Below are 25732 nucleotides of genomic sequence, written 5' to 3' on the forward strand. Positions count from 1 at the left end.
TATGTCTTCAGCCCATTTTTAATTGCATTATTTGTTTTGGGGATCTGGAATTGTACCAGTTCTTTATATACTAACCCTTTCTCAGATATGTCATTTGCAAATATCTTTTCCCATTCTGTAGCTTGCCTTTTAGTTTTATTGATTGTTTCTTTCACCATGCAGAAGCTTTTTATGTTGATATAATCCAAATAGTTTATTTTTTATTTTTTCCCTCAGGAGACATATCTAGAAAATTTTACTATGGCTGATGTCAGACAGATTATTCCTGTGCTCTCTTCAAGGATTTTTATGGTCTCAGGTCTCACATTTAGGTATTTAATCTATTTTAAGTTTATTTTTTGTGAAGGGTGAAAAGTAGTCCAGTATCATTCTTTTGTATCTGGATGTCTAGTTTTCCCAATTTGTTGAAGAGAGTATCTTTTTCCTATTTTATATTCATTTTTTCCTTCATTGAAGATTAATTGACCAAATAATTGTGGGTTTATTTCTGTTTTAAAAAATTTTTTTTTGTCATTGTTGCTCTATCCCATTGCTCTATGTATCTATTTTTTATGCCAGTACCATACTGTATTAGTTAGTACCACTTTATAATGTGACTTGAAATCTAGAGTTGTGACACTTCGTTTGTTTTTGTTTTTTCTTTTTTGTTGTTGTTGTTTTTGTTTTTCAAGATTCCTTTGGGTATTTGAGGTCTTTTGTGGTTCCACACAAATTTTAGGATTGTTTTTACTAGCTCTATGAAAAATGATGTTATTTTGATAGAGATTGCATTAAATCTGTAAATTGCTTTGGGTAGTATAGATGTTTTAACAATAATTGCTCTTTCAATCCATGAGCATGGAATGTCCTTCCATTTCTTTGTGCCATCCTGAATCTCTCATCAGTGTTTTATACTTTTCAGGATATAGGTCTTTCACCTCTTTTGTTGTTTTTGATGCAGTGATATATGGGATTGTTTTCTTAACTTCACTTTCTGCTGCTTCATCATTAGTATTTAGGAATGCAAAAATTTCTGTACTTTGATGTTGTACCCTGGGACTTTACTGAATTTATTTATCAGTTCTAATAGTTCTTGGGTTTTCTCTGTATAGTATCATGGCACCTACTAATAGTGAGTTTTATTTCTTCCTTGCCAATATGGAAAATGCCTTTTATTTCTTGATGTTGCTTAATTGCTATGGCTAGGACTTCCAATACTATATTGAATAAAAGTGGTCAGAGTGGACATCCTTGTTTTGTTCCTGATCTTAGGGGAAAAGCTTTCAGTTTTTTACCATTATAATGTCAGGAATGGATTTTTCATATAAGGCCTTTATTATGTTGAAGTTTGTTCTCTCTAGACCTACTTTGGGGATTTTTATTGTGAATGGATGCTGTACTTTGTCAAATGTTTTGCATCTACTGAAATGTTCACATGATTTTAATCCTCTCTCTTATTGATGTAGTTTTATATAATTTTTTTAAAGTGCCTTTATCTTCTAAATTCCTTTTTTTATCTTCTAAATTCTAAACCTGAATTTAAAGTTATTTATATAGTACCACTATATTGTTACAGGATTTTTTGTCTATATATTTTCTTATACTTTCATTTTGCTGTCTAACATTCATTCATTTTGACTTGAAGGACTCCCTTTAGCAGTTCTAGTAAGGCAGGTGTATTGGTGATAAAGATTCTCAGCTTTTAGCTCGGAAGGTCTTTATTTCTTTTATTTTTGAAGTAGTTTTCCAGATACAGTATTCAAACCTGCCTTTTTTTTTTTGTTCTTGCATTTTGAATATATCAACCTGCTCCCTTCAATCTCAGAGTGTTTCTGCTGAGAAATCTACTGAATCTTGTGGGAGTTTCCATATACATGATGAATAGCTTTTCTGTTGCTGCTTTCAAGATTATTTCTTTGTGTTTGCCCATTTGATTATGATCTATCTCAATGTAGGCCTCTTTAGGTTCACCTTCATTGGAGTATTTGGGGGTTCTTGAATGTGTATGTTCATTTACTTAGATTTGGGAAGTTTTCAGTCATAATAAAATTTTTCAATTCAGTACTTTCCTCCAAAATATCTTTTTAGTTCTTTTTTGTAGTAGTTCTTTATTAATATTCTCATTTTATTCATTTATCATTTTCCTGGTTTTATTTAGTTGTCTATCTTTGTACTCTTAGAGTGCATTGAGCTTCTTTAAGACAGTTCTTCTGAACTGTCAGGTAATTCACATATATCAATTTCTTTGGGATCAGCTTTTGGAGGTGTTTTTTGTTCCTTGATTGGGCCATATTTTACTATTTCTTTGTGTTTCTTGTTATTTTGAATTTAGCATTAGAGCTACCTTTTATGAATGGATTTTGTATAGGAGAAGACCTTCACCAATCAGTCCAGGTAGAGATCCTGGGGACTTCTCAAACTTTTAATGAGGATGTGTCTTCTTTGGGTTTGTGTGTATAATTTCCTAATTAGAGAGGTTTCTGGTTTCTTTATCTTGATGGCTTGCAGTCTTTTGCTCCCTTTACTGTCTGCTGGCAGCACTGCAATTTTTTTTGGTGCTTCAACAAACCACTGAACTCTTTTATTCTCTGCCTCCAGGCATCTATGTTTCATCAGTACTCTAGATTCTGTCTTGCCTGAATTAGTCATTTAGGGATTCCCGCCAGAAAAGGAGGAACACTGAATGTATATTCCACTTCTCTACTTTCTTCCTGAACGTGAGCTGTAATAATTTGGAGGAAGAGCAGACACAGTTGAGATGAAATGAAATGGCTGTGGCTATTCTAGGCTTTCATCCTGGCTGGGGTACTATGATTTCCTAACTAATTTCTGGAATTTTCATTAAGTGGTTGTTGTTGTTGTTGTTTTTTAACATATCTTGTTGTTACATCTAGGCTATTTATTCTAACATCTTATTGATGTCACTCTCCATTGATTATTTTATGGAGTATTTTCCTATTGTTTCTCTCCTATCTGTTATATTTGAAGTATATTGTAAATAGCATATAGTTAGGTCATGTTTTTAATCCACTATGCCAATTTGTGCATTTGAAGTGGTATATTTAGACCATTTATATTTAATGGAATCATAGATATGTTAGGGCTTCAGTCTGTCTGGTTTGGGTTTTTTTCCCACTCTTTTCCCCTGACTTCCTATAGGTTATTTCAATTATTTAATGCATGCATTTTATGTGCCAATAATGTCTTTTAGTGTATCTTTTCACATATTTTTAATGGTTTTTAAAACATTAAAAATATGTGAACATATTAAACATATTATGTTTAAATTAATTTAACATAATTTAATTAATGTTAGTGTGAACATTAAACATATTAAAACATTAAAACTTTTTAAAACATTATATATTTATAACTTGTCACTGTCTTCTGGTATCATACTACCATTTTGAGGTAAGTGTAAAAACCTGCTCCCTTTACTTTACTTTATCCTCTCCCATTTGTAATTGCCTTAAATATTTCCTCTAGGATATTTTTGTTAGGTATACAATTCTGGATTACCAATTGTTTTATTTCAGCACTTCAAACAGATCAGATTTTCTTCTGGCTTCCATGGTTTTTGATGAGAAATCCACTGTCATCCAATTGGTTTTGCACTATCAGTAAAGCATCATTTCTCTCTTGTTGACTATGATGTATCTTGTAGATTACTTGTTCATTCAGCATCTGGAATCTATAGGATCATGTTTATTGCCAAATTTGGGGAGTTTTCAGCTATTATTCCTCATGTAATTTTTCAGTCTGTTCTTTCTTCTTTGCATCCTCACTGGACTTGCAGTGGCCCAAGAAGAGGAAAGTGTGTGGCTCCGCATACCACTGGGCAGTGGTTGATTATGGTTGCCCACATGACCTCCTCTAACACCACAGGTGATGGGTTTCATTACCACCCAGAAGGGTTAAAAAGTTCCCTATTCAGGTCTTGCTCAATGTCAGAAACTGATGCTCCCTCTGCTGGAGTGGGTTGTTGTAGGGCATAGTTTTTTTTCTGGTGGTTAGAGAGATTAATTTCTAACAATTTTCTGTCTTGAGAGGTTGCCCCTTACTTCATCATTTGGCTAGAGAGTGCTACTTTTGTTGGGCTTTTTTATTGTTTTGTCTGTGCCCATTGGCAGTTGCCAGCTTCCTCAGCTCCAATTCTGGGATATATGAAGCAAAAAGAAAACCCAGAACATTCACCACCATGTCATTTCTTGAGTGTTGGGGGCTCTAAACACCTTCACTTCTCTCCATCTTTTCCAGTCATCTTATGTTTGTTTAATATATAATACCCAGGGCTTTGGGTAGTACTATAGGAAAAAGTATATTATGTATCTAGTAAACAGAGGCCCTTATAATCTTTTAAATGTCATCTATATCTGTTGTTATGTCTCTATTTTCATTCCTAATATTAGAGCATGAAGTCAGTTGCTATAGGAAGTAGTGCTATTTCTGGTATTGTCTAGAACATCTTTTTGCTGATGAATTGATAAAGTCACAAATCACATCCCACTTACCCAGTAATAATAATTTCTGGATATGTTTGTGTTCCAAGGTTCCACGCTCCTCCACTGATGGGCCACTCCTAAATAGATTATCCGGGAAGAATTTATGAGTTTTATTTTTAAAATTTAAATGGCATAAAATTTTTAAATAAAAACATTTTAAAATACAGAAAAAGATTCACTTTACAAAGAAATAGCTGTATATTAGCAAAGGATGAAGTGTATGCTATCTTTTAATTCTTTAATTGAACAATCCCAAATGTACAATTCCATCTCATTAAAATATAAATTTTTATATAAATGATAATATATATTCAAAGTATTTAAAAAGTATTTTAATCATACAGATACAGTGTTGCTACATTTGCAACATAGCCTGTGTGCTACCAAACTATCATAGTTCTGTTAACACAGAATACTATGTAAATTGTACCCCCAGAGTTGCCCATTCCAACAGCCTTGTGCAAATACAAATCATAGTCTATTACTGTTTTAAGTATTTGAATCCTGTAATTAAATACAAAAAAATGAAATTAATTTAGAAAGTTATTTAATAAATGACTTTGTTAATTATGCCTTGTTAACCACTGAATAAGAAATCATTAACTGAAAAGAGTTGACTCTTGAATTTTGTAAACCATACTCCTTGTTCTAAAATAATTAAAAACTACACTCGTTTATATACTTAGTATATAAATATGTATGAGAAATAAGTATATCTCATTACATAAGCATATAATAAGTATATAAGAAATTTATATTCTTGTAGATTTAAGGCTATATAGTATTTAGAAAATTTAAATTCCACAAGTTATGTCTTTTATGGAGACCAGCTTATGAACTCAAAAGAATTTAGTTCAAGTCTTCTTATAGGGAAGGTCAGAAAAGAACAGGAAATTTGTTACTTTTACCTTATTACTGTATCCTTGTTTTTTATGCTTGACTCCTATAGAGTAGAGTACTAGAATCAGATCTGGTGGGCAATCAGCAAAGTATGCTGTGCATGTAACTGGTGATTCATGAATGTCCATGGGATACGGATTTTCAAAGATTGGAAAACTAACAGATGAAGACAATATATTAGTATATTTTTTAAAGAGAAAAAAATGAAATAACTTTTATAACAAATCCTAACATCTTCTAAGTATTATACATTTCACTTAATTATCATAAAATAAGGATCACATGAACAAGAATGGTCTTTTAAGAATATTTATCTATAAAGCAGAATATGAATACTAGTAGAATTTTACTTGAATAAATTCATTGTCTTTTCTGTAATTCTAAAATTCCACAGTGACGCCACTTTGCTAATATGGAGAGAATGAATTATATCAAATTGAAAATGTATTCATTAAACTGACTTCATCAATGTATTAAAGCATGTCAGGTATTTTATCTATGTACAATTTCATGTAAATATTTACATAATAGAAATGTTAAAATATCTTAATAATTTTGACATGTGTTTCCTAGTGAGGTAATACACAGGCAAGTATTTGTGATTTTTTGGTAGGTGTAATTGAAAGATGAGTTTGCTGTGTGTGTGTATGATTACATATGTTTAAGATAATTTCCAATGTAAACTTAACTAGAGAACATAGTGGGAATACAGACTTATGGATGCAGTAAATTTCATATCCTCAGGCTCACTATAATATTTAAAATGAGTATCAGTATAGAACCACATTAAGAATTCTTATAGTCATAATATATTGTGCACTTCTTAGGTACCAGATGTAACAGGTACTGTAGTAGAGGGCATTGAGTATTAGTCTACGCTGCATATGTTCTAGATCCATATGTTCATGTTACTTCTTAATAAGGTCTTTTTCCCCTGAGGGTTTAAGGTCTAGTAAAATAATTTTCCCCTAATTATTAGGAACTTACTTAAAACTTAGTCCAATCTCTGGAGAGTATGATGTGTGTGTGTGTACTGGCAAGGATTTTCTTACTTGCCTTCCATTTGAAATGCTGCAGATTTATATTTCAGATAAGAATAGTAGTGTGTGTGTGTGTGTGTGTGTGTGTGTGTGTGTGTATAATAGCAGTATATACAAAATCAGGTGAAAAGGAGCACATTATATTTAATAAATGATATATCTGATAGTATCCAAAATAAATTATGCAACACCCCAAAAATTAATAGTCCAATTAAAAAATGGGCTGAAGATCTGAAGACATTTTTTTCCAAAGAAAGCATACAGATGGCCAAGAGGCACATGAAAAGATGTTTGACATCATTCATTATCAGGGTAACACAAATCAAAGCTACAATGACCTATCACTTGTCAGATTGGCTAAAATCAACAACAAAAGAAACAATAGGTGTTGGCGAGGATGCAGAGAAAGGGGAACAAGCTTCTTACCACTGGTAGTGGGAATGCAAACTGGTACAGCTATTTGAGAAAATAGTATGGAGGTTCCTCAAAAAGTTAGAATTATCCAATGATCCAACAATTGCACTGCTAGGTATTTATTTCAAGAATATAAAAATACTAATTCAAAGAGACACATGAACCCCAGTACTTAGAGTAGCATTATCTACAATAGCCTAACTATGGAAGCAGCCTAAATGTCCATTGACCGAGGAATGGACAAAGATGATATGATATAGTATATACACGATGGAATATTAATCAGTAATAAAAAGAATGAAATCTTCCCATTTGCAATGACATGGATAGAATAATGCTAAGAGACATAAGTCAGTCAGATAAAGACAAATACCATCTGATTTCACTCAAATGTAAGAATTTGAGCATAGGTAAAGAAAGAGAGGCAAACTAAGAAACAGACGGTTAACTATCAAGAACAAACCAATAGTTATCAAAGGGGAGGTGGGTGAAGGAATGGATTAAATAGATGATGGAAATAAAGGAGTTCACTTGTGATGAACAATGAGCATTGTATGGAAGTGTTAAATCACTATATTGTACACCTGAAACTAATATTACACTATATTTTAACTAACTGGAATTTAAATAAAAACTTTAAAGTACTACCTGGACCCAGAAATAAATGTAATTAAATTAGAGAGATAGCACATAGGTTAAAATATATGGATCAAAGGTTCTCTATTTCAGGGTAAAAATCAAACATTTCTGGGCACCTGGGTGGCTCAGTGGTTGAGCGTCACCTTTGGCTCATGCCTTTTTTTTTTTTTTTTCCACTATGAAAATGGTGGCGTCTGTACAGCATGTGACATCCAGACAGGAAAAAGAGCGAGGGCACACAGAGACATGGCTATCAGAGAACAGGTTGTGAGCGAATAAAGAGTTCACACAGCTTCCACGTGCTTTACCAGGTATCAGCTCAAGGCCACCTCCTCCTCTACCTCCTCCTCGAACTCCCCCTCCTCCTTGGCCGTAGCATCCTGGTACTGCTGGTACTTGGACACCAGAGTGTCCAAGAGTCCCAGGATCAAGTGCCGCATCCAGCTTTCTGCATGGAGCCTGCTTCTCCTCCCTCTTCCTATGTCTCTGCCTCTCTCTCTGTATGTCTCTCATGAGTAATAAATAAAATCTTTAAAAAAATCTAACATTTCTGAGATTGATGAATTAGAAGTAAAATAAATTAATCACCTTAATGACTGCATCTACAACTAGGGATTTGATAACAGCAAGAGGTTACAATGGTAGACTTTTGACAAAGTAAACAATATCATGAAAATGGGGAAAATTAGTGTATTGGCAAAGAAAAAGATAGCTAAGTAAAAAATAACTAATAATGTATTATAAGAATTTAGATAGGGAGATGTAAGCAAAGACATAAATCCAAGGAATCAAGAAGAAGAAAAACTTGTAAGCCCTAATGCATGGTTTCATATAAACAATTAAATGGAAAAAAGGGGGGAAGGGAAGAAGAGTTTAATCTGAAAAGGAGTACAAAATTGCAATATAATAACATGAAACATGGTTAGGAACTATTTGAAAGGAAAGAGAATATGTTAAATTTCTTGTAATAGACAATGAAATAGGAATGTCACATAGATTTTAAAACATGGTGTTGCCAAAGGTGAAATGTTAAATAAAAAGCAAAATGTCAATTCAAATACTTAAGTAATAATGAAAACCATAAGAATAAATGTATATACTGAAAACAGTGAGTATTAAAGGTATAGAGGGTCTTGAAAGCTATTAGCCAATTAGATGGCCCTAATCCTATATCCCTTTCAAAAAACTGAAATATTATATACTATAAATGAGCATAAAGAAGAACTTTGGCTCTGACATTTTTTGGTATAGATTTGTTTATTTGAGAGCGAGCATGGTGAGGAGGTGCAGAGGGAAGAGAATCTCCAATAGAAGCCCCGCTGAGTGAAGAGCCCAATGGAGCCCAATCCCACAACCTTGAAATCATGACCTGAGCTGAAATCAAGAGTCGGACATTTAATCAACTAGGCCACCCAGGTTCCCTGTCCCTAACATTTTTAAATGACACAGAAAGTAGCACTCAGGCTGTAAGTTATGCAACAAAAATTTACTAAGAACCTACTCCATATGCAGAAAAAGCTCCTCCTCCATGATACCTACAGTCTAGTAGAGAATCTTTAAAGCAGTAATAAACAAATAGAAAATTTTATCTGTTTCAGAGTTATGAAGGAGAGGAGCAAGGGAAATATGAGAGTCTGTAACGGTATTTGAAAAAAATTACATAGGTAATGAAACATTTTAATGAGGAAATGATATCTGAGTTGAGTTTCTTACAGAAAAGATGTTAATGAGAAGAAAAAGGAAGGGAAAATCAATAATATAGAGGTGACAGAATGTACAAAACTTCTGCATAGAATGATGGAAAAATCAGAAACAGAGTAGGGGGATCCTGAGCTCACTTTGTCCCATGGACATACCAAGATAACAACTACATCTGTGCAACTAACTCTGAAAATGATCTAATAAAGACTGACAGAATAGACTTTCCATAGTTAATTGTAGAGAAGAGGCCATACTGAAGAAGAGGGGCAGAGATATGTTGAGAACCAAACCCCTGGTAATACTAAACACAAATGAAAGGGATACCAAAAGCATGGGGAAGGAAGATTAGATCCCATAGAAGACATCCCAGGCACTGGGGTTCCACTCTGGGAAGAAGAATCTCCATTTACACAGGGCTTTAAGAACCAGTGGAGCTTAACTCAGGAAAGCCAGAGGGAGATAGGAAACTGAATCTCTGCCCTTAAAGATCCTGCATAATAACCCCAAAAGAGACACAGCATAGAAGCAGTAGTTTGAAATTTTACTAATCTCAGAATGTGCATGGAGAGGCAGAGATCTTCAGGGTTTTCTCCAAGAACAAATGTTAGTGGATGTCTTTTTTCTTCCCATCCCCCAGCCTAGATAGCTGGACACTTGCAAACCAGCCCTAACACTCTCCACCTATCTTACTAGCACTGTGTGCCATACCCCATCCAACCCACCTGCCTCTGCAGACATCCCTACAAAGCAGCTCCTACCAATTACATCCTGCAATCTTCCCTGGTAGGGACCAGTGCCACTCTAAAATGACTCCTGCCCTGGAGAGAGGAAGAGATAACTCCACACAGCAGCATACCTACAATTCCAGCAACTAAGGCTTTTAGCAGCTATGCAGAGAGAGAAAGAGATAAAGAGTGCCCTACTTGGTCAGTATGCCCACAGTGATAGTAAAGAGGCTGACTGCAAATACCTAATCTAGTTCCTGGCCCCACCCATCAATAAAAGCCTGTGTGGATCAAACATAGAGAAAGCCCTGCTATTGGCTGTGCCTCTGCAGAGGTTAATTGTAGACAGCTAGCCTTACTGCTGCCCCACCCAGCTACAAGCCCACAGAGACTGTAGGCCTCTCAGCAGCACAGGGACCAAACCCTATCCAGTGCACCCAAAGCAGGCAAAGTGGATCATTGCAGCTTACTGGGCTGAGGGAAGATGCTGCTCAGCCATAAACTAGGGTGCACACAGCCCCTAGAGATTACACCCAAGGAGTACCTAGCTCTAGTGACTAGGGGTAATATCACTAAAGGGCACCACAGGACTGCTTCTTCTATCCAAGGCTGCTATTTTCAAGACCAGGTGATATAACTGACCTTCCTAACAGAGTAAAACAAGCATAGAGTTAGACAAAATGAGAACAAAATGAAAGAACAGAATCACAGCAAAAGACCTAAGCAAAGCAAAGAGATAAAGCAGTATGCCTGATAAAAATGCAAAGTAATGGTTATAAAGGTACTCACTGGACTTCAGAAGAGAATGGATGAATTTAGTGAGAACTTCAATAAAGAGATAGAAAATATAAAACAGATCAAGGCAGAGATGAAATATTCAATAACCAAAATAAAAACACACAAGAGGGAATAAACAGCATACTAGGGTAGGCAGAAGAATGGACAAGCAATCTGGAAGACAGGATATTGGAAAGCAAGCAACCAATCAAGAATAATAAAAAATGAGAATAGGTTAAGGGAACTCAGTGACATCATCAAGAGTATTAACATCATATTATAGGGATCCCAAAAGAAAAGAGAAGGAGGCATTACAACTTATTTGAAGAAATAATAGCTAAAAACTTTCCTAATCTGGGGAAGGAAACAGACATCTAGATACAGGAATCACAGAGAGCCCCTAACAATATTCAACCAAAAATGTCCACACCAAGATATGTAATAATTAAAATGGCAAAAAGTAATTATAGTATTTTAAAAGCAGCAAAAGGGGAAAAAAGTTACATAAAGGTAAATCCAATAGGCTATCAGCTGACTTTTCAGCAGAAATTTTTTAGACCAGAAGAGAGTGGCATGATATAGTAAAAAAACATGCAACCAAAATACCCTATCCAGTTACATTACCATTCAGAACAGGAGAGTAAAAAGTTTCCCAAACAAAAGTTAAAAGAGGTCATTACCACTAAACCAGCCTTATAATAAATGTTAAAGGGAATTCTTTGAGTGGAAAGAAAAGTCCATAACTAGAAGAAGATTATGAAAGGGAGAAAGTTCATGGATGAAAGTAAACGTTTAATGAAGGTAGTAGATTAATCACTTATAAAGCCATTATGGAGGTTAAAACACAAAAACAGATAATTATATCTAACAAAACCATTCAAGGTATACACAGAATAAAAATATGTAAATTATGACATCATATACATAAAACATGGAAACAGAGTAGAAATTTAATGCTTTTAGAATGCATTTGAACTTAAGTGACCATAAAGTTAATATAGACAACTATACTCATAAGATGTTATATATGAACCTAATGGTAACCACAAATCAGAAACCTACACAAAATAAATAGAAAGCAATCCAAGCATAACACTAAAGAAAGCCATCAAATCACAAGAGAAAAGAGTGAGAGAAAAAAGGGACAGAGAAAAAGGGACAGAGAAACCTACAAAAACAATTAGAAAACAATTTACTTTAAAGGGACTAAATGTTCCAATCATAGACCTAGAATGACTGAATGGTTAATACACAAGACACATCTATATGCTGCTTATAAGAGACTCATGCCAGACCTAAAGACACATACAGACTGAGAACAGGGGTAGCAATACTTAGACAAAAAAGACTTTAAAACAAAGACTAATGAGAAACAAAGAAAGACACTACATAATGATAAAGGGAACATCTAAGAAGATGATATAACAATTTTAAATACCTATGTACCCAAATTGGAGCACCCAAATACATAAAGCACATATTAAAAAACATAAAGGGAAAAATTGACAGTCATACAATAACAGTAGGAGACTTTAATACCTCACATATCAATGGACAGATCATCTAGCCAGAAAATCTAAAGGAAATAGTGCCTCTGAATGACATAACAGACCAGATGTATACAGATATATACATATCATTTCATCTAAAAACAACAGAATACACATTCTTTTCAATTGTACATGGAATCTCCAAGATAGATCATGTTAGGTCACAAAACAAGTCTCAACAAGTTTAAGAAGACTAATATATCAAACATATTTTCTAAACACAATGGTATGAAAATGAAAATCAATTGTAAGAAAATCTGGAAAGAACAGAAACACATGAAGGCTATACACCGTGCTACTAACCAAGAAGTCAAAGAGGAAATAAAAAAATACATGGAGACAAAGGAAAATAAAAACACAATAGTCCAAAATCTTTGGGACACAGCAAAAGCAGTTTTAAGAGAAGTTTATAGCAATACAGACCTACTTCAAGAGATGAAAATCCTTAAACAACCTAACCTTATAGTTAAAGGAGCCAGAAAAAGCTGAAAGCCAGAAAGAAGAAAGGAAATAATAATGATTAGAGAGAAATAAATAAAATAATAGGTTAAAAACACACACAAAGAAAAAGTCAATGAAACCAGGAGCTGGTTCTTTAAAAGGATAAACAAAACTGAAACTTTTAACCAGACTCATCAAGGAAAAAAGACAACAACTCAAAATCAGCAATGAAGAAAACAACCAACACCACAGAAATACAAAGGATTATAAGAATATTATGAAGAATCATATGCCAACAAATTGGACAACCTAGAAAAAATGAATAAATCCTAGAAACATAATTCTCTACAACTAATTTAGGAAGAGCAAAAATTTGAACGGAACTGTTACTAGTAATGGAGTTGAATCAGCAATCAAACACTCTAAACAAACAAAAGTCCAAGACCAGATGGCTACACAGGCAAATTCTACCAAACATTTAAAGAAGAGTTAAATATTTTTTTCTTAAATGATTCTAAAAAATAGAGAAATGAAAACTCCAAATTCATTCTATAAGGTCAACATTACTATGATACCAAAAGTAGACAAAGACCGTACAAAAAAAAAAATGTATGGGCCACCATGTGGGACTGAATCCCACAACCCTGAGATCACAAACTGAGCCAAAACCAAGAGTTGGGTGCTTAACTGACTGCATCACTCAAGCGCCACCCAAAGCAATCTTGAGAAGAACAAAACTGTACGTATCTCATCAACTCCAGATTTCAAGATATACTACAAAGCTGTAATAATCAAAACAGTATGGTACTGGCAATCAAAACAAAACAAAACAGATACATAACACAAGTCCAACAGAACAGAATAGGATGCCCAGAAATAAACCCATGCTTATATGATTGACTAATCTACAATAAAAGGGGTAAGAATATGCAACGTGAAAAGACAGTCTCTTAAAAAATGGTGCTAAGAAAACTGGACAGCTACATGTAAAAGAGTGAAATTAGACCACTTTCTTATACCACACACACAAATTCAAAGACCTAATTAATGTGAAACCTGGAACCAAAAACCTCTGGAATAAAACATAGGCAGTAATTTCTCTGACATCTGCTATAGAAACAGTTTTATAGATATATCTCCTCCAGCAAGGGAAATAAAAGCAAAAATAAACTATTGGGACTACACCAACATAAAACGTTTTGCACAGTGAAAGAAACAATCAACAAGATGGCAAGATAACTTACTGAATGGGAGAAGATATTTGCAAATGATGTATCTGATAAAAGGTTAATATCCAAAAATATTTAAATAACTTACACAAATTAACACGAAAAAAACCCCAAATAATTAAAAATGTGCAGAGAACTTGAATAGACGTTTTTCCAAAGAAGATATACAAATAGCCAACAGACACATGATAAAATGCCCAATATCACAAATCAGTAGGGAAATGCAAATGAAAACTACAATGAGATGTCATCTTACACTTATCAGGATGACTAGAATAAAAAAGACAAGAAACAACAAAGTTGTCAAGGATGTGGAGGAAAAGAGACCCTAGTGCACTGTTGGTGGGAATATAAATTGGTGCAGGCACCATGCAAAACAGTATGGAGGTTTTTAAAAGTATTAAAAATAGAAATACCATCTGATCTAGTAGTCATACTATCAGGTATTTACCCAAAGAAAACAAAAACACTAATTCAAAGAGATAAATGCACCACTATGTTTATTGCAGCATTATTCCCAATATCCAAGATATAGAAGCAGCTTAAACATCCATTGATAGATTAATGGATAAAGAAGATCAATTGATCAATCGATCGATAGATACTGGAATATTACTCAGCCATAAAAACTAATGAGATATTGCCATTTTTAACAACATGGATGGGACTGGAGGGTATTATTCTAAGTGAAATAAGTCAGACAGAAAAATACCATGTAATTTCATTTACATGTGGAATCTAACAAACAAAACAAGTAAACAAAGAAACAAAAACAAAGATTCATAAATACAAAGAACAAGCTGGTGATTGCCAAAGAGACAAAATGGGCTGGTGATGAAATAAAGGGGGTTAGGAGCTACAAACTTTCAGTTATGAAATACATAAGTTATGGAGATGAAAAGTACAGCATAGAAATACAGTGAATAATGCTGTAATAATATTGTAAGGCAAGAGATGGTAATTACACTTATTGTGATGAACACTGAGTATTGTATAGAATTGTTGAATCAATATGTTGTACATCTGAAACTAGTATAACATTATCTGTTAAATATACTTCAATTAAAAAAGAAAAAAGTGAGGGGAAATCAGTTTCATGCCTATCATCATTTACTATGAAAATGTGCTGCAAGAAGACAGTGTTCATCAATTTTATCTGCTTTTACTGTTCACGTAATGGAGCTGAGAGTGCCACTTTAACAGCAATATTTTATATTTGTTTCACTGCCTACAACATAATGAAAAATAAAAAAGTGAAAGACTTCCATCTTCTCTACCCTTGAGATCCTGCTCTTCTGTATTGTTGCTGCAATAGTCCAATAAAACTTTTCTAATGTGCCATTTTCCTTTAGTCAATAGTCTAGCAGATGGCCATGTAGTACACCATAAAAATTTCGTAACAATTGTGTTTGCTTAGGTTAACGGCAGAAATGTGGTCCATTTTATGTATCCTCAGACTCTAAATGCATCTTTCCAAACAACAGGTGTTGCCTTTAAAATGTGTTACAATTGTGTGTGTTTCCTAAACTCTCTTGGTTTAGTTTTTATTATTAAACCAATTACATTCCTAAAATTCTAGCCTAACAATGTTCCACATAAAGAATATTTACCATCTAACATATACTAATGTCAATTCTCTATAACATCTTCCTGTATTTTAGTTGTAATGAGATTATAAAAATAGTGTTAATCTGTAAATGAATAACTTACTTGCTTTGTGTCAGATCAACTACAATGAGATCTTTCTCCAGAAGTACTACAACAGCATAAGGTTCTTGAAATTCTACAAGTAAAAAATAAAAAGTGGAAGTTTTCATATTTTATAAAGTCACCAAACTTTCATTTCCTTTATCTCCTCACAAAACTTATTTAAATTATTTCAGAAGACCAAAATATGAACCAAAATAAGAAAAACAAAGAGCACTTTCAAAAAAATATTGTGTTTCTCAGACTTTAAGATCATTACTGGGAATATGAAAATGAGAAGTTGCATAGGCATAGAGTTAAACATTTCTCAATAATCATGAGGTGGTAATAGTAGTAGATTATTTGAAGACAGTGTTATCTCTGTCTCACAAACATTTATCTTATTCCATAACCTTCCATTTTAGATCTGATTTCATGCGTACAAGGAGTTGTTCTAAGAAAATAGTTCTGCCTTCCTGATGAGAGCAACACTCCTTATACTAAAAAATGTAATTTCAATTCAGTGTGATTTAACATGTATTTAAAGATATGTGCCTAAGAGTATATACCTCAAAAAGGCAGGGAATCTGAGGATAGTCTAGGATTTTCAAGTTCCTAAATCTAAACTCCCCCCACTTCCTCCTTTCAATATGTTCCACCAACTATTCTCAAAACAAAGGATACGTGGAAAATAAAATTGACAACGTCCTATTTTCATGGAGTTTACATTCTAGGGCTTTGTAGGGATGTATACAAACCATGAAGGAGTAAACAAGATAAATTCAGAAAATAATGTGAGCTATGAAAAAAAAATGTCAAGGGTAATGGTATAAGAAATGACTTGTGGTTAGTTGGAAAGCACTAATTTAGTTATTGTGGTCAGGGAAGACATTGCTTTCCATCTATGATAGTGACAAATAAAGGAAAGGCATGTTCTCAATTTAAAGAAAAAAGTATTTACAAAAATGTCTTACATATATGATATTTGATTCTCAGTAGCTCGAACAGGTATTGCTATTTTTCATTTCATAGAGAAAACTGAAGTCCTAAGAGGTTATGAGATTGGCACAAATTTGCAAAGCTAGTTTACTGAAAAGGCTGGAACTATAACCCAGGCCTTCTGATTCTAAATTCCCATGTATTTTCATTATACCAGTAGTTTCTATTAGCTACTTAAAAAGTATTTAATCCTAACCTCAACGGTCATTTGGCAGGAATTTTATTCAGAATATTCAAGTCTTAGTGGGAAACTGGAAGAGATGGCCTTCACAGTCCTTCACAGGCCTTTATAGTCTTGAGGAGCTATAGAACCTATTCATATTTACAAGTCGCATGCCATGAGAGAAAAACTGGAAACAGAAACCCCAAAACTGAGGAGTATACCCTTGTTTGGGTGCACATTTATAGGACAGTATGCAGTCTTCATACTATTTGCCATTCAATCTGTTCTTGAATTGAGGCTTCCTCTATTTCTCTTATAGCTGTGTTAAGTTTTCAACATTACTTTAGTGCTTTTGAATTTAGGGGTTTTAGGGTTAAAAAATGGTTGTTTTTTGTTTGGTTGGTTTGTTTTTCAGTTGAAAGAACATTGGAGTTCTATAGTACTACTCATTTGTCTTCTTTTTAAGAGACAGTCATTGATTGGGAAGCAACTGCTACAAAAATAAAATAGTTGAGACACTGCCATGAATGAGAAAAATTCATAATCATTTTAGGTAGTTATATCTATTTTATCACTTTAGGTAGGTATATCAGTTTTAGTTGTTTCTTTTCAAATAATAAAAACTGGTGGCAAAAGTTTCACCTTTGTAGAAGTACTTGTTGTACTGTAGTAACCTCTGAATAAAAAGATTTCCTTAGGAGTCAGTATTAGGTTCAATTTTGTATCTATTATTTATTAACAGTTTGAATAGGGAAATTCATTAACTTATTAGCTCAATTAAATTCAATTTATTTATTTATTAATATGGCAAAATAACTACCTTAGACTATTATGAAGATTAGATGTATATGAGGATGTTCAATGCAAAGCCTGACACATAGTACATGATCAGTAGATGCCAATAGAATCACTTCCTCTATTAGATTGGTTTATTTTTGAGCAGGCCCAGTCTTTTAACCCTAGCCCCCAACAGGTAAAAAGCTCATCATAATGACTATTTCTCTGAAGAGAAATGCAATAGTTGCTTATGCTTGTAGAGGACCAGATACTGTTAAATGTAAATGTGAAATTGACAAATTCTGAGTATAGTTGCTTAGTTACTCTGAGCAATACCCCTGAGATGAGAAATTTCTGCTCTTTGAAAAACAAGTTGAATTGAATTGTCAGATATCACAAGTAGTTTATCAATATTAAAAACTGTTAGTAAATTAATTTTAACATATGTGTAAAATTTATCACTATGTGACTGTAAAAAAGAATGAAGTTCCATATTTGCTAATATGGAATCATAATCAAAATACACTAAGTGAAAAAAAGGTGTAATATGGAATAGCACATAGAATACGCTGTCATTTGTACAAAAAAAGAGATAATGCATACATAGATAAATACACATGGGCATAAACTTTCTGGGAGAACACTTAAGAAACTTAGAAATAGTCATTTCTGGAAGGGCAGTAAGTTTTCATTATACACTAATGTGCATTATAGGGTCTTTTCTGTCATTCTCATGTATTAGTGATTTAACCAGAAATATTAATAAAATATATTTTGCTGAGTAAAGTTAAAATATTTCCCTTAGCTCCTGACAAATAAAAATTCCATCCTCATTACCACTACTCTGAAAGACAAAGACATATCTGTTGCTTGGAAGTGATTAGACATAATTTACTTAAAATTATTAGAAATTATCCTAACATCTCTACTGATGTGCAGAAATTTACATACACACACATAAAATGTGTGGTTGCAGAGTTCAAACACTGTCAGTCTCTATTACTGGCACATACATTTTTCTCTAAGGTCTTTAATAGGAGGCATTTTCCTAAATCTTAAATCCTTTTGGTCTTCTGTTTGTTCTTTCTCCCTTTGTTCTTTTATCATGCATTCTCACGACTCTAAAGAACATCTATATTCTGATAAGTCATAAATAAATATTAAAAAACATTTCCTTTTCTTTTTCTGCTAAGCAACTCTGACTTATAACAGACTTATCTTTCTCTCTTTCCAAAAACTGTTAACGCATATAAAACTACTACTTTTTGAAAAAAAATTATTTATTTGGGAGAGAAGAGAGAGTGAGCACAAGTAGGGGGAGGGGGCAGAGGGAAAGAGAAAAGCAGGGGCTCAGATGTAGGGCTTCATCTCAGGACCGCTGGATCATGATCTCAGCCTAAGGCAGACACTTAACCAACTGAGCCATCACTGAAACCACTACTCTTAAAATGTTATCTTTGGCTCATCTATCATCTATCATGCCACTATCTATGACATTGGTGACCAAATTCAGTGGGTTTCCTCTTCCATTCCTTCAGGCACTACTGTGTTTCAGATCTTGACCATTTTAATGAACATTGTCATAAAAACCGCCCAGCTAGAATCTGGAATTTAAGATTTCAGTATCCTATATCCCCAACCCATATACTCCTTTTTTGGCCAATTTTACTAAAAACATTGTTTTCTTCCATCTCAATATTTTCTCAAAACTTCTCTGTAGCTTGCTATTTCCAAATACCTCTAAAAGGCTTTCATTTTTTTCTCTAAGTTGATCTCACTCTAGCAAACCTTATAAATTCTAAAACCTTTATTCAATATCCTTTTCATGTGCCAAGTCATTCTTCAAAGTCTATCTAAAGCCTACTTTTTCCATGAGGCTTTGCAAGAATATTTCAGCTATTGACTATCTGACTAGCCTTTAAAGTAGTACACTATTTAAACTTTGACCCATAACTCAACACTTAAGTGTTATATTTTTAAACTTAAGTCATAATTATTTCCCTCATCCAACTAGATTTTATGTGATTTGACATCAGAGATCACTTTCATGCTTCGTCTGTATTCTCAATAAGTCTTTGTAATACTGAGGCCATAGAAGCATCTAATAAATATTTGTTGATTCGTTAACAACACAGGTAACTTGTCTGTCTCAGCAATTCTGGAAATAAAGTGCCACATTGACTGTTATTGCATGTCAATTCATCCTATCTTTAAATATGAAACTAAAGAATTTAAAGCAAATTAATACAATTGTAATAAAACAATTTATAGATCTTCATAGTTATAAAATATGTTCATTTTGTCATTCCAATAATCATGTGGGGTTAATATTATTATTCTATTTCTAAAAATGATAACTCTAACTCATAAAAGTAAAATGACTTACCCTAGCTAGTGAATGACAAACCTAAATCATAAAACCAAATATTGTGTCTCCAAGTCTAGTGTTCTTTCTCTTATATGTTTCTTCTTGAAATTGTAGTTATATATCTATATACACATATATTATGTTGTTTTAATCATAAACTCATTTCGCTTATGTTTCACCCTTCTCAGTTTTTAGATTTCATTATTAAAATATTTTATTATTAGATTTCATCATACAGTTTTTTTTTCATCATACAGTTTGTACATAAGTTTAATTTTTATGTTTATAAAAAGCCTTTATATTCAGGATGCATCCCTCTTCCCAAATGCCCTTCTAATTATTCTCAAAATTAAAATAAATCACTAACCACACATCAGCAATCCTAGAGTAATCAGAGGTGCTGCAGTTGCATCTGAAGCAAAGCCAGATGTGAAACAGATGCACTACCACCAGAGTTACAGATCACTGATATCAGGTAAGTGCTTTAACTTTGATTAGTGTTGGAATGGGATGGGTGGAGCTGGTCTAGGAGAGGCTATTAGGAGACCTCAGTTTCCCCAAGTGATTTCACCCTGGACCCCTATCGGACCCTCCCAGCTCAGCTTCCACCATCCTTATCAAAGTTTAAAGCACTTACCTGATATAAGAACCTGAAACTCCAGCACCGCTGTACTACATCTGTCTTACTTCCAGTTTGTCAAGTAGGTACAGTTGCGGAACTTGCTCCAGCACCTGTAGCTCACAATGTTGTACCACAGTGGATGTCAGCTGCCAAAACTAAAAATATTTAAGCTTAATTTTATTAGGAACTTGCTTCAAAAATGAATTTTAACATTAGTATTTTCATTTCTGTTACTTACCATTTGGATAGGGTGTTTCACATAAAGTAAGAAATTCAACAATAGGATGATCCATTTCAAGCACTGTAATTGCTTTTCCATGCATGATGGTTAAACTTGGTCTTCTGCAAGCTTTGTCATAGGACAATCCACCAGAAAATATTATGAATGGTTCACTATATAGAAAAAAAAGGTATGAGATTGAGAATCCTTTAAGATGATACAATATCATAGAACTGAGCTGATGAACAATAAGTTTGGTGGGGATTATACACAATGCAGTTTGACAGCAAACATTTTTCCAGGCCCAAAATATCTCACCCAAAAGACTTACTATTCTACCATTTCCCTTTTTCTGGATGTGAATTCTCACCATTAAAATTACTAATGGGGATGCCTGGGTGGCTCAGTGGTTGAGCATCTGCCTTTGGCTCAGGGCATTATCCCGAGATCCAGGATCGAGTCCTGCATTGGGCTCCTTGTGGGGAGACTGTTTCTCCCTCCCCAATAGTAAAATTACTAATGAATCAGTCTAAAGGTGATAAGGTGTGTTGGGGGAAGGTAGAGAAGTTGGAGGGAGGTAGAGGTGCTCATTGACTCAAAAGGATATCTTCACAGTATTAGTTAATTTCCAAAACTCTGTATCACTACAATTAGAATATTAAGCTATGTTAGTCTATCATATTAACCATTTGGCATGTGGGATAAAAGAAGAAAATTCTAATATAAAATTAAATGTGACAATAGCAAGCTTAGAGTGGTAAAAGGTAACATGAAAATTCTATATAAGGGAGTTTTTGTGGGGAAACAGTTATGATAAAAAGATGGAGAAAACCAAGAAGAATAAATGTGATCTTACAAATTTTACTTAGGGTCAGTCAGGTCTTTTTTAAAGATTTTATTTATTTATTCATGAGAGACACACAGAGAGAGGTAGATATATAGGCAGAGGGAGAAGCAGGCTCCCCAAGGGGAGCCTGATGTGGCACTCGATCCCAGGACCCCAGCCAGGATCATGACCTGAGCCAAAGGCAGATGCTGAACCACAGAGCCACCCACATGCCCAGGTCAGCTGGTTCTATTTAGCTAATAAAACTAAATAAAATATTTTAGGCTCTGTTTTTGCTAGATACAATTAGATAAATACAATGGGGCTGAGGTGACTATAAAATATTATATCTGTCATAAAGTTATGAAATAGTGTAATAATTTTTCACTTTTCTCAAATTAATACCTGTATCTCTACTTTATGTATATAAAATATGCTAATGAAGTATTTTCTTTTTTTTTTTTAAAGGTTTTATTTATTTATTCATGAGAGCCACACAGAGAGAGGCAGAGAGAAGCAGGTTCCTCGCAGGGAGCCGGATGTGGGACTTGATCCCTGACCCGGGGATCACGACCTGAGCCCCAGGCAGATGCTCAACCGTTGAGCCACCCAGATGCCCCGCTAATGGTATTTTCAATAAGCAAATATCAAACTGAAAATATTCTTCTCTAAAAATTATTTTTAAAAAGGACTACTTATTTTACCAAATTCTTTGAGAAAATATGCTTCTGTAAATAATTCATTTCTATCTATTCACTGAAGAATATACTAGTTTCTAAAATCACTCAATATATTTTCCTTTTTCTTTCATTTTGTACTGTACATAGAACCAAGCATTATCAATGAGGCATTTGCTAATCTTAGGCTGACTATATAACAAGAAAAAAAAGAGCTTTTACAAAACTTCTATTAAAACCTACACATAAAATGTCTATACTGATTTTATTTTCCTTGAGTCCTATATCAGTTGATGTTAGTCTTGCTTCAGTAATTTGGCAGAAATTACCAACCTAGTAATAGTAGGTTTTGAGCAGCAAGCTTTTTCCTATGTTTATATTAAGATTTCTCCAGACTTAAAAGTCATTTCTAATGAAATGAGTAAGTGTTTTTGCACCTTTTCTGCTTTTATTAGGACTCTGCATCAGAAAACACTGGGTCTGAAGTTATTAACTGATTTATGTGCACTCTCTGTAAACCATGAATAACTAAATAAAAAGTTATTTCCTCAGGAAAATGCTCAGGAAATCACTCATGAATAACTGCATTAGAAACTTAATTATAACATTAAATCCTCATAAGTATAATCCTCATTTTATTAATGAAGTTAAATAACAACTAAGCAGAAAAACCCAAAAGAAAACAGATCTCCCAGATTTTGAGGTCTATTTTCTTAAAGAGTGGTCCATACTGCCTATAGCAGATGACTCTGGGATTAATGTAGGTAAACTTGTTCAGAGCTATGTAGTGGCAGGATAAAAATTCAAATCCAGTGCCCACGTACATGTTTTTCACTTCTAGCCTAATGTGGAAAAAACTTTAGAAACTAATATTTCTAAAACTGTGGGAAACAACAAATGTTCTGAAAAAAAGTTTTTAATTTAAAATTTGACACTTGCAAACAATATCTCCCTTTTGAAATTTTATAATTCAGGTCATATAGCATAGATTCTAAGAAACTATACAGTAAATAGTCCTGTTTACTTTTATATAATCCAGAATTTCCCATACCTCTCAAATGCATTTGATTACAGATTCCTATTTTTTTCCATGAATACAGTTAGTGATCAAAGAGACACAATTTGGTAAATGCTATATCACACACAAAACTGCCTCCTTGACTATTTAGTACAAGTGTATGCTGGTATACTGATCAGATGGACTATTACAAAATAAATAAATATGATTAAAAATGTCTTCATACATGAAAAAACATTAATACAAACTAAAAATTATTGACAACAACTTGGATAAATTCCAAAGGCATTATGCTGAGTGAAAGAAGCTAGGATCAAAAGATTATAATATATAACTTCATTTATATGACATCTTAAGGCAAAACTACAGTGATGGAGAACAAATCAATGGTTGTCAGGGGTTAGAAGTGGAGAAAAGTGTGACTATAAGGAACAGCAGGAGAGAATTATGGGGGTATGGAAATACTCTGTAATCTTATTGTGGTGGTGATTTCAGGCATTTATACATATTTCAAAATCCACAGTATCATACAACCAAAAGAAAAAAGTACTGTATAATTTGTAAAATAAGTATAGTATAGAAAAAAGCATTAAAATTTTGTCTCAATGAAGGCAACAAGATTAAGCAATAAATTGGGCAACATAATATATTAAAATAACATTTGTGGAGTATTTATGATGTTCTGGGTATTGTGTGAAGAATGCTTACTTGCATTATTGTATTTAATCTTTATGATATCTCAATGAGAAAACTATTATTATCATTTAACAGATGGTTATACTGAGGCCTGGAGAACTTTATGCATGAAGTCTATCAATAAGTGGCCATGATAGAAATTAAAAATTAGCAGAAAGTAATTTTTATTAACCACAGAGAACTTGATAATGTTAGTGGTAGCAGGTAGAGATCATTATTCCTTTTTGAAGAGGATACATTTATTAAGCCTAGAGACCATAGTGGGTGGGGTGCCAATAAGCAATTTGGTGACTGGGGACCAATGATTCCTAAGCAGAATTGTTGTTCCTCCCTAGAAATTTAAAGCCAGCTTGTGAATGGCTGATCTAAGATAAACTAAGAAGAAAACATACCCCTTGCATCTGCTACCTATAGAATCCTTTAAGACACTCTATTGCTGCTGCATATTTGGTAGAGTTCTTCTTAAAGTTCTTGCTCCTGCCACAGACATCCCAATTTTTGACTTCACAAAGTTTCTACTGTGTACTAGTTGAAGCAGAAATATAGCTATTTATTTTTAGTTCCAGGCTATGGCCTATTTTGCTGTCACAGTACCTTTCAGTACTCTTAACTTTGGTGCTCCTCTGCTGTTTAGTTTCCTTGCGTTCTGAGCTGTGAAAACTACTGCTTTTAGAGGTGACTTTTCTAATATACTGGTAATCTAAACAAACACAATGTACTAAAGTGCACAGTAAATGGGATGACGATAATTATGATCAATAATACATAATTATTTCACATTAGAAATCTAAAGAATTATTTCTACACAAAGTTGGGTTACCAATTACTAGAATAAATCATTAAATTAAGATCAGTGGAATAATTTTCACAATGTGAAATACCATGGCTTTAATAATGACAATAATGATAACTTCTTTTTATCAAGAAATCCACTATGTACCACTCATCAAACTTATGATATTACGAACTCCATAATTTATTCTTTACAAACATCACAATAAGATAGGTATAGTTGATGAGGAAATTAAAGTCTAAAAGAGTTCATTAAAAATTTCAAGGTCACATAGCTGTCTTACCCCTTATGCCAAGGATCTTGATAATTATTTTTACACTGCCTTGACCTGAATTCTTGATTCTGAAAGTGTTTTCCTTTAATCTGCATCCTTTCCTTACTTTGTGTGCCACAATCCTATTATCCTTTATGCCTCATCTCAGATATACCCTTCCCAAGAAGAAACTTACTTCACTGTTCTCTTCCCCTATCTAGTCTCAGTTAGGTGTCTTTTTGTTGTACTCTCATAGCATATCTCTATAAAACCACCTCACATGTTACATGGAAACCACTAGTTTATGGCCTTACTTCTCCTACTAGATAATCATAGATTCAAAAGCAGGCAGCATTCTCTTGCATTTCAGTAAACCAAACAAGTTGTACAGTGTGTACAATGTAGTAATAACTAATGATATATGTACATAACAATATATGTATATAATATATGTAAAATGTTTCCATATATAGTATGTATATAAGACATATGTAAAATGTTTCCATCCATAATAATTAAATTTAAAGTGTTTAAAAATAAGTAAATAAAAAACAAAGTGTTTTAATACTTTAACTATAGTTGTACAAACCTGTGGTCATTTTTACTACTTATGATACATAGTAACATTCAGCTGTTACTAAAGAAGTATTGATCTGTGTGTGTATATACACACACATAAATATGTATATATATAAACTATTGTAAAAATATATACATAAAAATATGTCTATATATTT

General features: G+C 33.4%; 1 protein-coding gene across 6 annotated transcripts in view; it reads right to left on the reverse strand.

Moving 5' to 3' along the window:
* Positions 1-25732, reverse strand: part of STXBP5L (syntaxin binding protein 5L) — a 379840-nt gene that overhangs the window by 143497 nt on the left and 210611 nt on the right. For all 6 annotated transcript variants that reach the window (XM_077884445.1, XM_077884446.1, XM_077884444.1 and 3 more), the window contains 4 exons: positions 20751-20905; positions 15608-15680; positions 5390-5537; positions 4491-4558 (listed from right to left, as the gene is read on the reverse strand). In XM_077884445.1, the coding sequence (XP_077740571.1) occupies positions 4491-4558; positions 5390-5537; positions 15608-15680; positions 20751-20905 (444 nt within the window). The remainder of the gene's footprint in view (positions 1-4490; positions 4559-5389; positions 5538-15607; positions 15681-20750; positions 20906-25732) is intronic.

This window comes from Canis aureus, chromosome 35, assembly GCF_053574225.1.
Source record: "Canis aureus isolate CA01 chromosome 35, VMU_Caureus_v.1.0, whole genome shotgun sequence".
Classification (NCBI taxonomy): Eukaryota; Metazoa; Chordata; class Mammalia; order Carnivora; family Canidae; genus Canis; species Canis aureus.